Here is a 12708-nt window from a genome sequence, read left to right as displayed (position 1 = left end):
TCTGGATGCTAGTAAACGAGTTTCCCTTTTTAAAATTTTGTTGTTGCATTTTGAGCCACTACAGAAGTTGTTTCTATAACAATTTCTTTTACCCCCAAGAACTTGGTCTTGTTAAGTAGCATAGAAGTCTTAAAATTGCATATTGGGCTTAATAGGATCTGATTAATTTTAATCTACTTTCTTTTATTTATTATGTTGACATTGTTTTTATTGAGGTTTATTATGATAATTGTTTAATATGATCAGAAATAATATTTCAGTTTAGATACGATTTTGAATTCATGTTCTCAAATGCAAGTTTGTGCCCGGGGCCTCTATTTTTTGTGCAAGAAACATCTTGCCAGTTTCAAATTAATATCTGATGAAAGTAGATTGTTTTACCAATATCAGTTTGTAGAATTTGTTTAGGCCTGAATTGTAGGCCATGAAAAGAATGATACATTTTTGGATAGACCTAGATAATGTGTTCATAGATTATATCTCTTACCTTAAATGAGGCACATATGTTGGTGTGAATTTATCCAAATATGAAAAGTTTAAAAGTCTTTACCTGTTTTGTTTACTTAATAGTATTTAAAGAGTGTGAGGTGTTAAGAGCTCCTTTCCCTTGTTTTCATTTCTATCCCTCCCATCTAACTATTGGTATTTTTGTCTTTCTGTATGTTAGACTTTATGTTTTTTAAAATTTTATTTACTGGCTGAAAAAGTTGACTCCTTAATTTGTTTTTGTTTTGTTACATTTCAGCTTAATTATTTTCTAAGAGTTTTAGTATGTTTTCCTTTGAGTATGAAGATCAGTAATTGGGCTTTTTTTCCCAGTTGCAATAATTGAATTCATACTAAAATGGTATCTCTTCAGGAACAAGCATTAATAGGTAGCTGACTAAAATTATGTGTTATCTGTTCAAACCAAGCAGTGTAGATGTACTCTCACCTGTTAGTATCTTTTAAAATTCCTTATTAAATTTTAAAGTATGAATTTTGACTATTTTAGGATATGTAATTTCAGATTTTTTGATAATCCACTTATCTGAGCAATTATAAAGTTTACATAATGAGTAAAATAGCTTCAGTGGGAATATGAATCATATTTTACAATATTAGAACAAGGCTATTATAATAAAATCAGGAATATGATGCTTACCAATACGGTACGGAATGCCACTAAGTGTGCCTTTGTATATTAAAATCCACATGTATTTCAGTTCATATTATTCTTATTCAAATTAAAATACTGCACTTAAGCAAAACTATTTTTGCCATTTGGAAGAAAAAGCAAGCAATTTCCAGGTTTAAGATGTAGAATAAAGAGACTTGATTTTATTATATTGAAGCCAAATATAAAAGGAAGCGGTCTGGCACACACTTGTTTAGAGCTTTTCTTCTTTAAAATGGCTTCAAATTAACAGAGCTGTTTTTGAAAGGTAAATTTGGTTGTTGGAAATAAATTTGATAATTTTGCAGTTTTGGCCTAATGAATAGGAAGAAGAATACTCACTTGCCAGAGACACATTTGTCTTAGGACTTTGTTTTCTTAGGACTTTGTTTTCCTATTACCTTGTGTGGGGGGTAATTTTTGAATATTAGGAAATAAGTTCATGGTTGCATCTAAAAGATCAATACAGCTGGAAATCTTGGAATCTATTATTTTTTTCAGAATGCAGTTTGCTAATATTTAAGTGAATTGGTACTAAATATCACTAAGGCTTTGTTCTCAAACTATTGATACATCCCTTGACATCTTCTGTACCTTAACTGTTTGAATGTCTTTTTTCTGTAAAAGTTAATGGCCTTTTGTCTTTTTGTGTAACTGTGGAGTAGCCAAAACCTAGAGTTTTATGTAGTCGCTTCTGGTAAAGTAAATGGTAAAAGCTTGGCTGTTATAACAGAATGATATTACAGATTAATTTATCAATCTAATATTGAATATAAAGATTAGAGCATAAAAGATACTTTATCTGTTTTATAGTAATGTTGGATCAATGTTATAATTTTAACTTCTGTAATCTTTCATATGCTTTTATGATTTTGCCGTAGAAAATTAGTCAGCGTTTGGCCTAGTTCAAGTATATAATGTTGACAAGTATGTCTAATGGGTCTTGTTGAACTGATAATCTTTTTGAAAGTTGTTTTGTTAGTTATAACCATATTTTGTTTGATTTGTTATTGGTAGTCATTCGTGGATGTTTTTTAGTGGGAGCAAAACCGTAGAGGGGTGTGTGTGTGTGTATCTGTGTGTATTTTAACAGCAGCAGAGTTCTGAAACAGGAAATCACTCTTATCGTATTCATCCAGAGACCTAGGAAGAAGGTAATTGTTTGGTATACTCGTTAAAACCAGTTAGTTGGGCAACTTAAATTTTTAGAGGTTCACAGATGTAGCCTTGAAAAGTTGTAGACACATTATTTCATAATTAACAACTACTCTGAAGAAAAATTGATTAAATTAGTTGAGGGGAATAATAATCCCTCAGCTAATGCACTAAAACAATTATAGTTTGGATTTTAGAGTATTGCTAGCATTATCAGTGACTTGATAAGATATTTTTCTGTGGTTCTAATTTGCCTAAATTTAAATAATTGAAGATCGGAGTGCCTTGATTGTACCTTTAAAAAGTAATTCTTTTTTAACTGAGTATCATCTTAATATATCTGGCTTGAAATGCCTTCAAAATGATTCTTAAATTTAAACAATGCAATAGAAAAAAGTTAATTCTGTTTCAAATATTTGTCACTGGAAATTATCTTTCCCTGTTTGTTAATGTACACATGCATATAATTACATACTTACGATCAGTGTTTTCGTACTGTTCTGTGATCTCTTTTTTCACAAGTTAATTTTTATCTGTCATTGGGTACTTGTCATTTTTAAAGCTATATAAGTAATATTTCATCAGGCTAAATACCATGGTTTGCTAATGTACTGTGTTAGGGTTATTTCCATTTTTTTCTTTTATAAACAGCACTATTGTGAATATCTTTGTATAGTTTGTTTGTTTGTGTTTTTTTTTTTGGTCTGTTTTCTTACAGTATATTGCCAGAGTGGGATTGCTGGAGTAAAAGGCACGGTAGTTTCATAGCTCTGTTACAGGTTGCATATCTCTTGCCAAATGCACCAGTTCATAGTATTGCTGCTAGGTAGAAGAATTACTAGCCATTCTTGATGTTACATTTGAAGAAAGTGATGTTTTCATTTAGAAAGTGAGATCTAAACTATTTCAAAGCAAAAATATGTGTAAACTTTTCAGTCAGGATGAGTTGGTATAATATAAAAACATGAAAGTTGTTAGGTTCAGATTGGAGAAGTAGAAAACTTCAGTAGAGTTCGTAAATTATTTGTCAGTTAGTTTTCCTTTCTGATTTGGCACTGCTAAGCAGATAATTTAACAATGTTAAAAGGAACCTAAAATTTATGCTAAAGTGACTTTAATATTTGGAATTCCTTCTTTTATAATTTGTTTATAAAAGCACTGTATTGAGTTGCCTTGTAATGTGACATTTAAATGAAAATTAAATAACAGGACATTTCTAACTCATGCAACCTCAAATAATAAACTCTTATTTACAATTGTAGAGCTCTTTGTAGTTTTATAGATTTAAAGATATTTCCAGATACCGCGTTTGATCCTTGAAACAACCAGTAAAGAAGTTACAGCAAGTTTATTATCATTATTTTAGAGAAAAACAAAACAAAAATATTTGAGGCTCAGAGATTGAGTAACTTAGCTGAAGTCAAAGGCTTTAAGTTGCAAAGCTGAGAATGGTACTTTGGTCTTCTGTATTAAATGACAGTATGCATTCAGTGCTTAGTACAGGACCTGGCACCTAGTAAATGTTTATATGTCCCTGTGTCCTATGTTGTTCCTGGCTGCTCTTTCTTTCTTCTTAAAATCCTCATTTTTTGGAGCGTTCTTCCTCTTAATATTTCTGTAGTTCAAGCTTTTGTATCTGTGCACCCTTTTCACTTTGGAAAATAAGATTTTAGGCTGCGTTAATTTGGTCTGTACAGGAATGATTATATGTTTTATATATTAGGACAAATCGTTCTTCAATAATGAACGGTTAGCACTTTATCACCTGGAGAATTCAAAGAACTCCTGTTTCTGCTTTCCTCTCAGTATGAATCTTGAATTTAGAAATCTGATCCAAACATTTAACACACTTAAATAGGGAAAAATAAAATCTAGTAAGAAATATAAAATCTTTCATTAAATGAGAAAGTATAGAAGTCCAAGAGAGTGGCTTGTATTTAAAGCATAATTTGATTAGAAAAGTTGATAATATGGATATAACTGTGACATGCTTGGAAAGTATTTGTTAAATTTAAACTTGTTAAAATTTATTGAAAGAAATGTAAACTTGATGTAGCTTATGAGTCGATGGCTGAATCTCTTTTCCTCTCACCAGGGCCGTAAGTGTCTGTTGCTTGAAAACACTGACAGAAAGCAGGGGAAAAGCTCCAGAAATTCCTGGAAAATAAAATTAAATGTGAAGTCCTGATGTTTGCTAACGTGGTTTCGATTCCTCTTGTCTTCTCTTGTTAGTTTGACGTTCTTCATTCCTTCACTCCGGCGCAGATTTAGCTTACTGTTCTCCTTCCGGGCCAGGCAACTTCAGATTAGTTTTTGATGCTTTTTGATCTCTACCTTTCTAAATCTGTGTGTCACTTTCTACTTGGCCAGCCATGTTTCATGTATTTTATAGCTTCAGATTGTTACTATAACTTTCAGTTAACTAGAATTTTAAAATAGCTTATTTATATGTGGTCTGTAGAAATAATTTTCTTTAAAATAATTATGGCAGGGAAAAAATAGTTATTGGTTTGTGTACTAGCACTGCATTTTAGTGTCTAAGTTGTTTAGGGGTAAGCATATCTGTATATTGAGTATTATAAAATTATAAAGAAACTTGCCGCAACTCTTTTTCTTTGTAGTAATCATCATACTTGAAGATTTAGTCCACATATCAGGAACACATTGTTATAAAATAAGATTTAGGGAGCTTTTTTTTGGTTATTACCCTCTATTTGAAAATTCTAGTTAAATTAATAGTATAAACCCCTTAATTTAGGCTCAAATAAAGTTTTGAGACAGGGTAGAGTCATGAGATCTCAACTCACGTTGTTTTCTGAAAGATGTTTTGTTAATTAGGTGTAACTTGGAACATATTTTTAGTGTTTTAAGTTATGATTGCATCCTCAGACCAGCCAGCAAAAATTTACTTAGCTCATATAGTAGCCACATTATTTTATAATAGGTCAGTTATATTTTGGGTTAAAGTGACATCTGTGGACAGACTTTATAACTTAATTTACCATTTATTATTATTTTTTTCTTTGAGACTATCCTGTGATGAGGATTGTTGTAGCACTTGAATCAAGACTGTCCAAACAGGATATGTATAATTTTCAAAACTCATCAACTGATCACTTAAGATCTGTGTATTTTATCGTATGTAAATTATGCCTCAATTAAAACAAAACAAAGGTGGGGAGAAAAAGACCGTCCAGTTATCTGAGATCTCCTGTAGCTATGGTGGCCATCTAACCTAGGCAAGATAGGAAAGTACCATGTATACATTTCTTCCACCTCTCTCCTTATTGCGTGTGCAGTAGCCACTGATATTATGGGGAAAGAAGGGGTTTTTTTTTCCTTTTTGAGTAATAGTTTACATATATATATGTATATATATATTTTAAAGATTGGCACGTGAGGTAACATCTGTTGTCAATCTTCGTTTTTGGTTTTTTTTCCATCTTCTCCCCAAAGCCCCCCAGTACATAGTTGTATGTTCTAGTTGTGAGTGCCTCTGGTTATGCTATGTGGGACGCTGCCTCAGCATGGCCTGATGAGCAGTGCCATGTCCACATCCAGGATCTGAACCGGCGTGCAAACTTAACCACTTGGCCACAGGACCGGCCCCTAGTTTACGTATGTTCTTAAATACTTAAAAGGCAAATTGGTACAGTAAAGATTTCAAAGAGTAAAGTTTCTGTTAGGCTTTGATGCTTTTGAGAAAGATTAAGTTATTCAGCAGTTAGTCTCATTAAAAAAAAAAACCTAAGTGCTTATGGTAGGCCCTTATGATCTAGGGCTGAACCATTTGTTCAAGTGATCACCGTGTTCTAGGCATTGTTCATGTATTAACTCATTTAATCCGTACAATGACTCTAAATGATAGGTACTTTTATTAGCCCCGTTTTACACAGGAAACAGGCACGGAGAGAGTATGTAACTTGCCCAAAGTTACTCAGTAAGTTGAGGTTCATGTCCAGGTAACTTGGTTCTACAGCATGTGTTCTTAACCATGGTGCCATACCTCTTGCAAGCAGGTCACTAGATGGCAAAGATACTTGATTTCCTTTAATGACCTAGTTAGTATAATTCTTTATGCTTAGTACTTAAGTCATTAGATGAAAATTTCATTTTAAAGACTATTTCTTATTGAAAGAAATATCCAATAAGTACAGGTTAAGGCTATTTATATTAGAAATCATATATATTTTTTTCTCAGTTATTTGGTTTAAATTGCCTAAAAAAAGTCATTAAAAATTTTGACGTATGGGGAAGCAAGAAAATCGTATAGTAGATTTTGTTTATTGGTTTAATTCTTGGCATAAAAAATATTTCCCTAAAGATTACGTCCTCATTAGTTGCTGACATCAGTTTTGGAAATGCCAGTAGGTTTTTGTAGTAGTGTCTTTCAGAAGTTTTTCAGTTTTAACATTTGATTAGTAAATCACTTTCATTTGAACCTACTTCCATTGAAAATTTTGTATTTTTATTATTGATTTGGAAGTATAAAAAATCTTAATCTCCTTTTGTGGGGCAACATGGTATAAAAAGCTTGAGCTTTGAAATTATGTACATAACGGATTTGAATCATAACTTACTACTTAGTGGTTTTGGGACCTTGGGCAAGTTACCCAATCTGTTTGACCCTCAATTTCATCATCTATGAAATGGTAATATTATTTCATAGAATTGTTACAATTAAATGAGCATGTATTTAGCATATTGTCTGGCATATCTTTCTAATGTATGACAGATGCCAAAGTCTTGGGTAAAGTCTCAAATTGTATGAATAGGAAAGGTGAGAATCTGGAAAGTGAAACTTTAAAAAGACTGAATTCCTAGATTCTGTTTAAAGGAAGGTTTGGATTGTTGGTCTGCGAGAGACTCCCGTGTTGATCCTGGCCTTTGACTCTGATTAAATTGAACTCCCTGCCAAGGCTTCCTTAAAACTAGATCTAGATCCTGGGTGCGGACATAGCACTGCTTGGCAAGCCATGCTGTGGTAGGCGTCCCACATGTAAAGTAGAGGGAGATGGGCACAGATATTAGCTCAGGGCCAGGCTTCCTCGGCAAAAAGAGGAGGATTGGTAGCAGTTAGCTCAGGGCTAATCTTCCTCAAAAAAAAAAACAAACTAGATCTGATTTTTTGTCAGTCTTGCCACCTTTTCCATAAAGATTTGTGTGTGAGCTGTACTGGACTGCTCGCTTTTTCTGAATATTTTATGTATTTCCTTATCTCTGCTCTAGCCTCTGCTTGGATTGTTATAATTGCTCTTGTTTCTTCTTCTGTCTGCTGATGTTTGAGACTGACTTCTTAAGAATTATCTAAGATATTACTTTGTGAAGCTTTATCTGTGTCCCAACAGAATTATTCCCTCTGTCTTTAGCTCTTAAAATATCTTGATCTTATATTTAATAGGGCCTTTGGCACAGGTGTAGGTCTGTGTGTGTGTCTTCCCTGATAGAACTGCTTGAGTGCAGTAGTCTTTGCTTATATTCTCAGTGTCCCTTGCACAGAATGTTCAATATGTGTTTGAATAGTTAAGTGAATGAAAGACGGGGCCAACTGAGTTTACTTTAATGAGCACATAATATCCTCATTATGTACGGTTATAGACAAATAGTTTTCTTAAGTAAATTAACCAAGTCTTTTGCCATTTAGTTAGTATTCATAGTACAAGCATAAATCTGAGTTTAGTCCTGGATAAAATGAATGCATTTCGGGGGCCTTTATACTTCTATGCTTTTGTATAAGGCTAAGCTCCCTCATTTTTACTGCCTCATTTTTTTCTGACTGTCATTTCCTATTTTCTTAAGTTTGTGCTCCAAGACAGAGTTAAAAAGTAAAGATTATTCACTTTTGGGAATTGTACTGCTACAGGCTTGATTTAAACTTCCATTCTCTTCTGCTTTTTTTTTTTTCTCATGAATGGATATAATACCCTAAAGCATTTTGACAAGAGCTACATTTTTAGGTGGGGCTACTTTCTTATGTGAGAATAGCAGATGAGAGCTGATATTTGTGATATTGAAAATGATAATCCTAACAGTTTTCTTTTGAAGTCTTTATGGTAGAAAAACCATTTGAGGTTGGGGGTGACATTTTGTAGTCTTATAGTGACAAAAATTGTTTGTGACACATAGTAAATGGTATTTAAGTCTTGGGTACTTTTATTATAATTTTTTGGTAGAAATTTAGCATTTTTTAAAACTACCTACAGAGCTGATTCTAAGTCTTGCCCTGTATGGGCAAGAAAATATTTTGTCGTGACACTTAGTAAACAGACTTGGAGTAATTGTAAAACAAACGTAATCATGGGTGCCCACTGGAGACTGAAGATACAAAGGTGCAAAAATAAAGCATTTTAAAAATCTGTTATGGAAACAGTACAGGTGCATTGTGCCCAAAATAGGAAATACAAAACAAGCAAAAATGTGAAAAAATACATATTCCTACCACCTAGAGATTATAACTTTCAATGCCTTAGTTTGTAATCTTTTTGTCTACATATGTCTATATGGATATATATATGAATTCTTTTACCGAAATGGTATCACTGTACGTTCTCTTTGAAACCTTTCTTTTTCAGTCAATAGTGTCTACTTTTCCATTTCAGTAAATTTTCGTCTCCTCCAATACCCAGATCATATTAAAATTTCTCTAATTGGCTCAAATAACGTGTTTTATGGCTGCTTTGTCTAAAACAAAATCCAGAACAGCATTGTACCTGTGGAATTAGCTATTAGAACCCTTGAGTCTTTTTAAATCAAGGATTGTTACCCATCCCTCCCATCTCCACGTTGTAAAATGATATTTGACTTAAAAAAGATATTTGAAAAGAACTGGGTCATGTTCTACAGACTTCGAATTTGTCCAGTTTATTCTCTCATAATGTCGTTTAGCTTGTTCTTCTCTCTCATCTGTTTTCTGTAAATTAAGATTTCTGTCTAAATGCTTGGTGGATGCTCAGGTTGAAGGTAACTTGGCTGTCGTAGATGGTGCTGTGTCCTTCGTGTTGCATCACATCAAAAGTCATATGCTCTCTACCTGACTTTCTTGGTGATGCTGAGATTGACCGCTGAAATTGAGTAACTGTCTTTTCTGCCTGTGATTAATTATATTTGTCTCCTTACATTAGAAAGTATTTTGTGTAGTGTTATTTTGGCTCTATAAGAAAGTTCACTTCATCATCCACTCACCTATTGGTTTAGCACGATTTATTGCTCCTTGCCTAAATCAGTAATTTTATTACAGCTTACAAAGTGTGATTTTTAAAATTCTGTCCTTTTATGTTTAGTAACTGGTGTTTTTCTGTAAAGTAGAGCTTTACCTTATGAAATGGAGCTATTTGGTTGCCGTGAAATACAGTTCCTGCAGGAAAAGCAGGATCGGCCCTTTACCAATATTCAAAGTAAAAGAACTATGCCAATAGCCACTCAAAAAATGATAAATGAAAAGGATTTTTTTGTTGTTTTGTTCTAACTTTTTCTCTTGTGAGTATCTTTTTTAGACTCAGGGATTTTCATTTTAGTCAAGGTGTTTTAATTTACTAGAATTTAATTTTTTTCTTTGGTACTCAACTTCAGTCATTGGGTTGTCTGTGCTAGCTCCTGTGTCTGTTTGGTACAGACCCTTAATGTATGCCTTCCTTGCTCTCTGGCACAGAAAGAAACCACAGGCTCGCCTTGTACCTTCTCTGCCCTAGACCTAGCATAAACTGTTTTTCCAAGGAATTTGGTATCTTTTAGATATTAGAGATGGAATCTGGGTTCTAGGAGTGTTTACCTACTGCTAAGGTAACATGCTTTCAGGCCATTTCAGTGAAATGACCTAGAAAATAATAGGTTTTTACAAACGAGTTTGTATTGATATTTTCAATGTTTCTACTTGATTTTTTGATTTTGTAATATCTCTTTTCTCTTACCCTAATAATCATGAATCTTAAAATCATTAGCATAACTTCATTGCATTTTCCTACAATATAAAACAAAAGTTTGTGGATATCAATACTGATAGTACTAGAAACAGTCAGAAGTTTAAAATTTCTTTGTGTTTTTTTTGTTCTTAGATTACTTCCTACCAAGAAGTACAGTAAGATTGCAGTGTCCAAATAACCCTTGAAATAAATCCCTTCTCCTGGTTACCAATTTGATATTTAATCAGGTTTATTTGTTTCTGGCCGTTTTCAATGTATGCTTCTCCCCTTCCCTCCCCTTTTCTATGAGGCAACCATTTTTATTAGTTTTTCAGTTATTACTCATGCATGTGTGTGTGTTGGGAGGAGGGTTAAAGTCAAACAAATATATGTTTGAATATTTCTTTTATCAAAAAATATTTCTTTTATAAAATATTCTTTCTTTTATACAAAAGGTGGCATACTGTACCCTGCTGTGTGTGTTTTAAAAAATATTCTGTAGATCTGTCCAATCAGTACATAGTAATCTTATAGATAGAACATACAGCACACCTAGAACCTTTTCTTAAATTATAATATCAAAATAGAAGCTTTCAGTAATTTGATAATGATTTTTGTATTGAAAATGATACTAGAATCAATAATGTGAGTGCAGCAGAAAGTAAAGGAAAAAGGTCTTTCTAAAGGGTACTGGATTTGGTGAATTTTGAATTGTATTTGGAAGATGAATGGGTCCAGAAGTAGGTGTGGGGAGAACTTTAGAGATGATCTTGAAGGGTGGCTTTAGCCAGATAAGCTTGACTGGAGTGAGAGGTCTGTCAGAAAATCATGAGATTAAAGAGGATTGGTGGAGCTCAAGAAGAAATGAGAAGCTGGTATAATGGGCAAAATGCATTGAAATGTAGGTTGTTGGTGATTTTTTTTTTTTAAGGAAGATTAGCCCTGAGCTAACATCTGCTGCCAGTCCTCCTCTTTTTGCTGAGGAAGACTGGCCCTGAGCTAACATCTGTGCCCATCTTCCTCCACTTTATACATGGGATGCCTACCACAGCATGGCTTGCCAAGCGGTGCCACGTCTGCACCGGGATCCGGGCCGGTGAACCCCTGGCCACCGTGAAGGGAAATGTGTGAACCTAACCTCTGCGCCACCGGGCCGGCCTCTGGTGGTTGTTGGTTTTTTGTGGTTAGTTTAATATGAATTCTTCTTCAGTGTGGAAGTTTGTTTTTATGCCAATTGTATAAGTGAATAGAATGGGCATGCTAAATATTGATTACCTTGATTCGAAATGAGAATAAATTTCTACCTCAGTTCATTATTATCAAGTCATAAATACCAAGGGCTAGAAGAGATCTTAGTGGTTGTCTCAACCTAATCACTGTGTAGAATAGGAAATTGAAGTCTAGAAAGGTTACATGTCTCGTTCAAATTATATAGCTGGTTAGAGACATAGGCAGCTCTTAAATCTGACATCCTGATTCTTAATTGTATCTGCTTTTCTCTGTACCCTGGTAGTTTTTATAATCATGAAAAATTAGAAGTTGTGCAGCAGGTTTGTTGTTTATATTTTGAATTTTTGTTTTTGTCCCCAAATGCTTTAGTTGTATGATTTGTAAAGTCTGAGAGTTTTGTTTTGCATGAATACCTGAATACTGTGAATGTGGAATTGACCTTTTACCTTAGGTGCATTTTTAATATATTAAATAGAGGGATTTGGAAATTATTTTTACTATATAATTGTTTTGAGGATCTTCTTTGAATTAATGTATTTACCTCTATTTCTTAATTACACATGATGGTTTCTAAACAAGCACACTTTGACACCCTTTTATTAGCATAGCTGTAGAGAGGAAAGCTTTTTATAATCAGCTAATGGTTTAAAACGTCTACAAGTAATTTGTGTTGTTGCATATTTCAGACATTTCCTTAACTTAAGTACTCAGATATTTATCCAAACATTATTGCTATGGGGTTTCCTGCAGAAAGACTTGAAGGCGTATACAGGAACAATATCGATGATGTAGTAAGGTAAGAACTCTTAATTTTCTGTTTCAGATGTTAATGTATTATGTTCATATTGTGTTTTCATTTTTCTAAACCACAGAAAAAGATGTACTTTGTGATGTAAACTTTATTTTCATTATGTTGGTGTTCTGTAACTGCCTTTTTTGCTTACTGTGCCTAATGGACTTCAATGGGATACAACTCATTTGATAAGAACTGACCTTTTACGTAATCAGAAATATGTGGTATGATTTCATGGACTCTATAAAATGCCTCTCACCAAGTTAGTGTCTGGATTCCATTATAATAGGATTTTTGTGTTTTATTTCACAATTGAAGATTAGGCTTAAAATCCTTGAGTGGATTTATTCACTTAAATTTATTCATTCTAAGGTAGAGATAACTGTTACATTACTATCAGTTATATCGGATACTGGCAACTGATACCTGTGTATTTTTACGTAGAACAGTTTATAATTGGGCATATGTGTACCAAG

General features: G+C 33.3%; 1 protein-coding gene across 2 annotated transcripts in view; it reads left to right on the top strand.

Moving 5' to 3' along the window:
* Positions 1–12708, top strand: part of PTEN (phosphatase and tensin homolog) — an 84930-nt gene that overhangs the window by 11751 nt on the left and 60471 nt on the right. For both annotated transcript variants that reach the window (XM_008536064.2, XM_008536065.2), the window contains exon 2: positions 12151–12235. In XM_008536064.2, coding sequence (XP_008534286.1) covers positions 12151–12235 — 85 coding nt within the window. The remainder of the gene's footprint in view (positions 1–12150; positions 12236–12708) is intronic.

This window comes from Equus przewalskii, chromosome 1, assembly GCF_037783145.1.
Source record: "Equus przewalskii isolate Varuska chromosome 1, EquPr2, whole genome shotgun sequence".
NCBI classification, from domain to species: domain Eukaryota; kingdom Metazoa; phylum Chordata; class Mammalia; order Perissodactyla; family Equidae; genus Equus; species Equus przewalskii.
The sequence above is the reverse complement of the archived record's forward strand: the minus strand, read 5'-3'. Positions and strand labels throughout refer to the sequence as shown.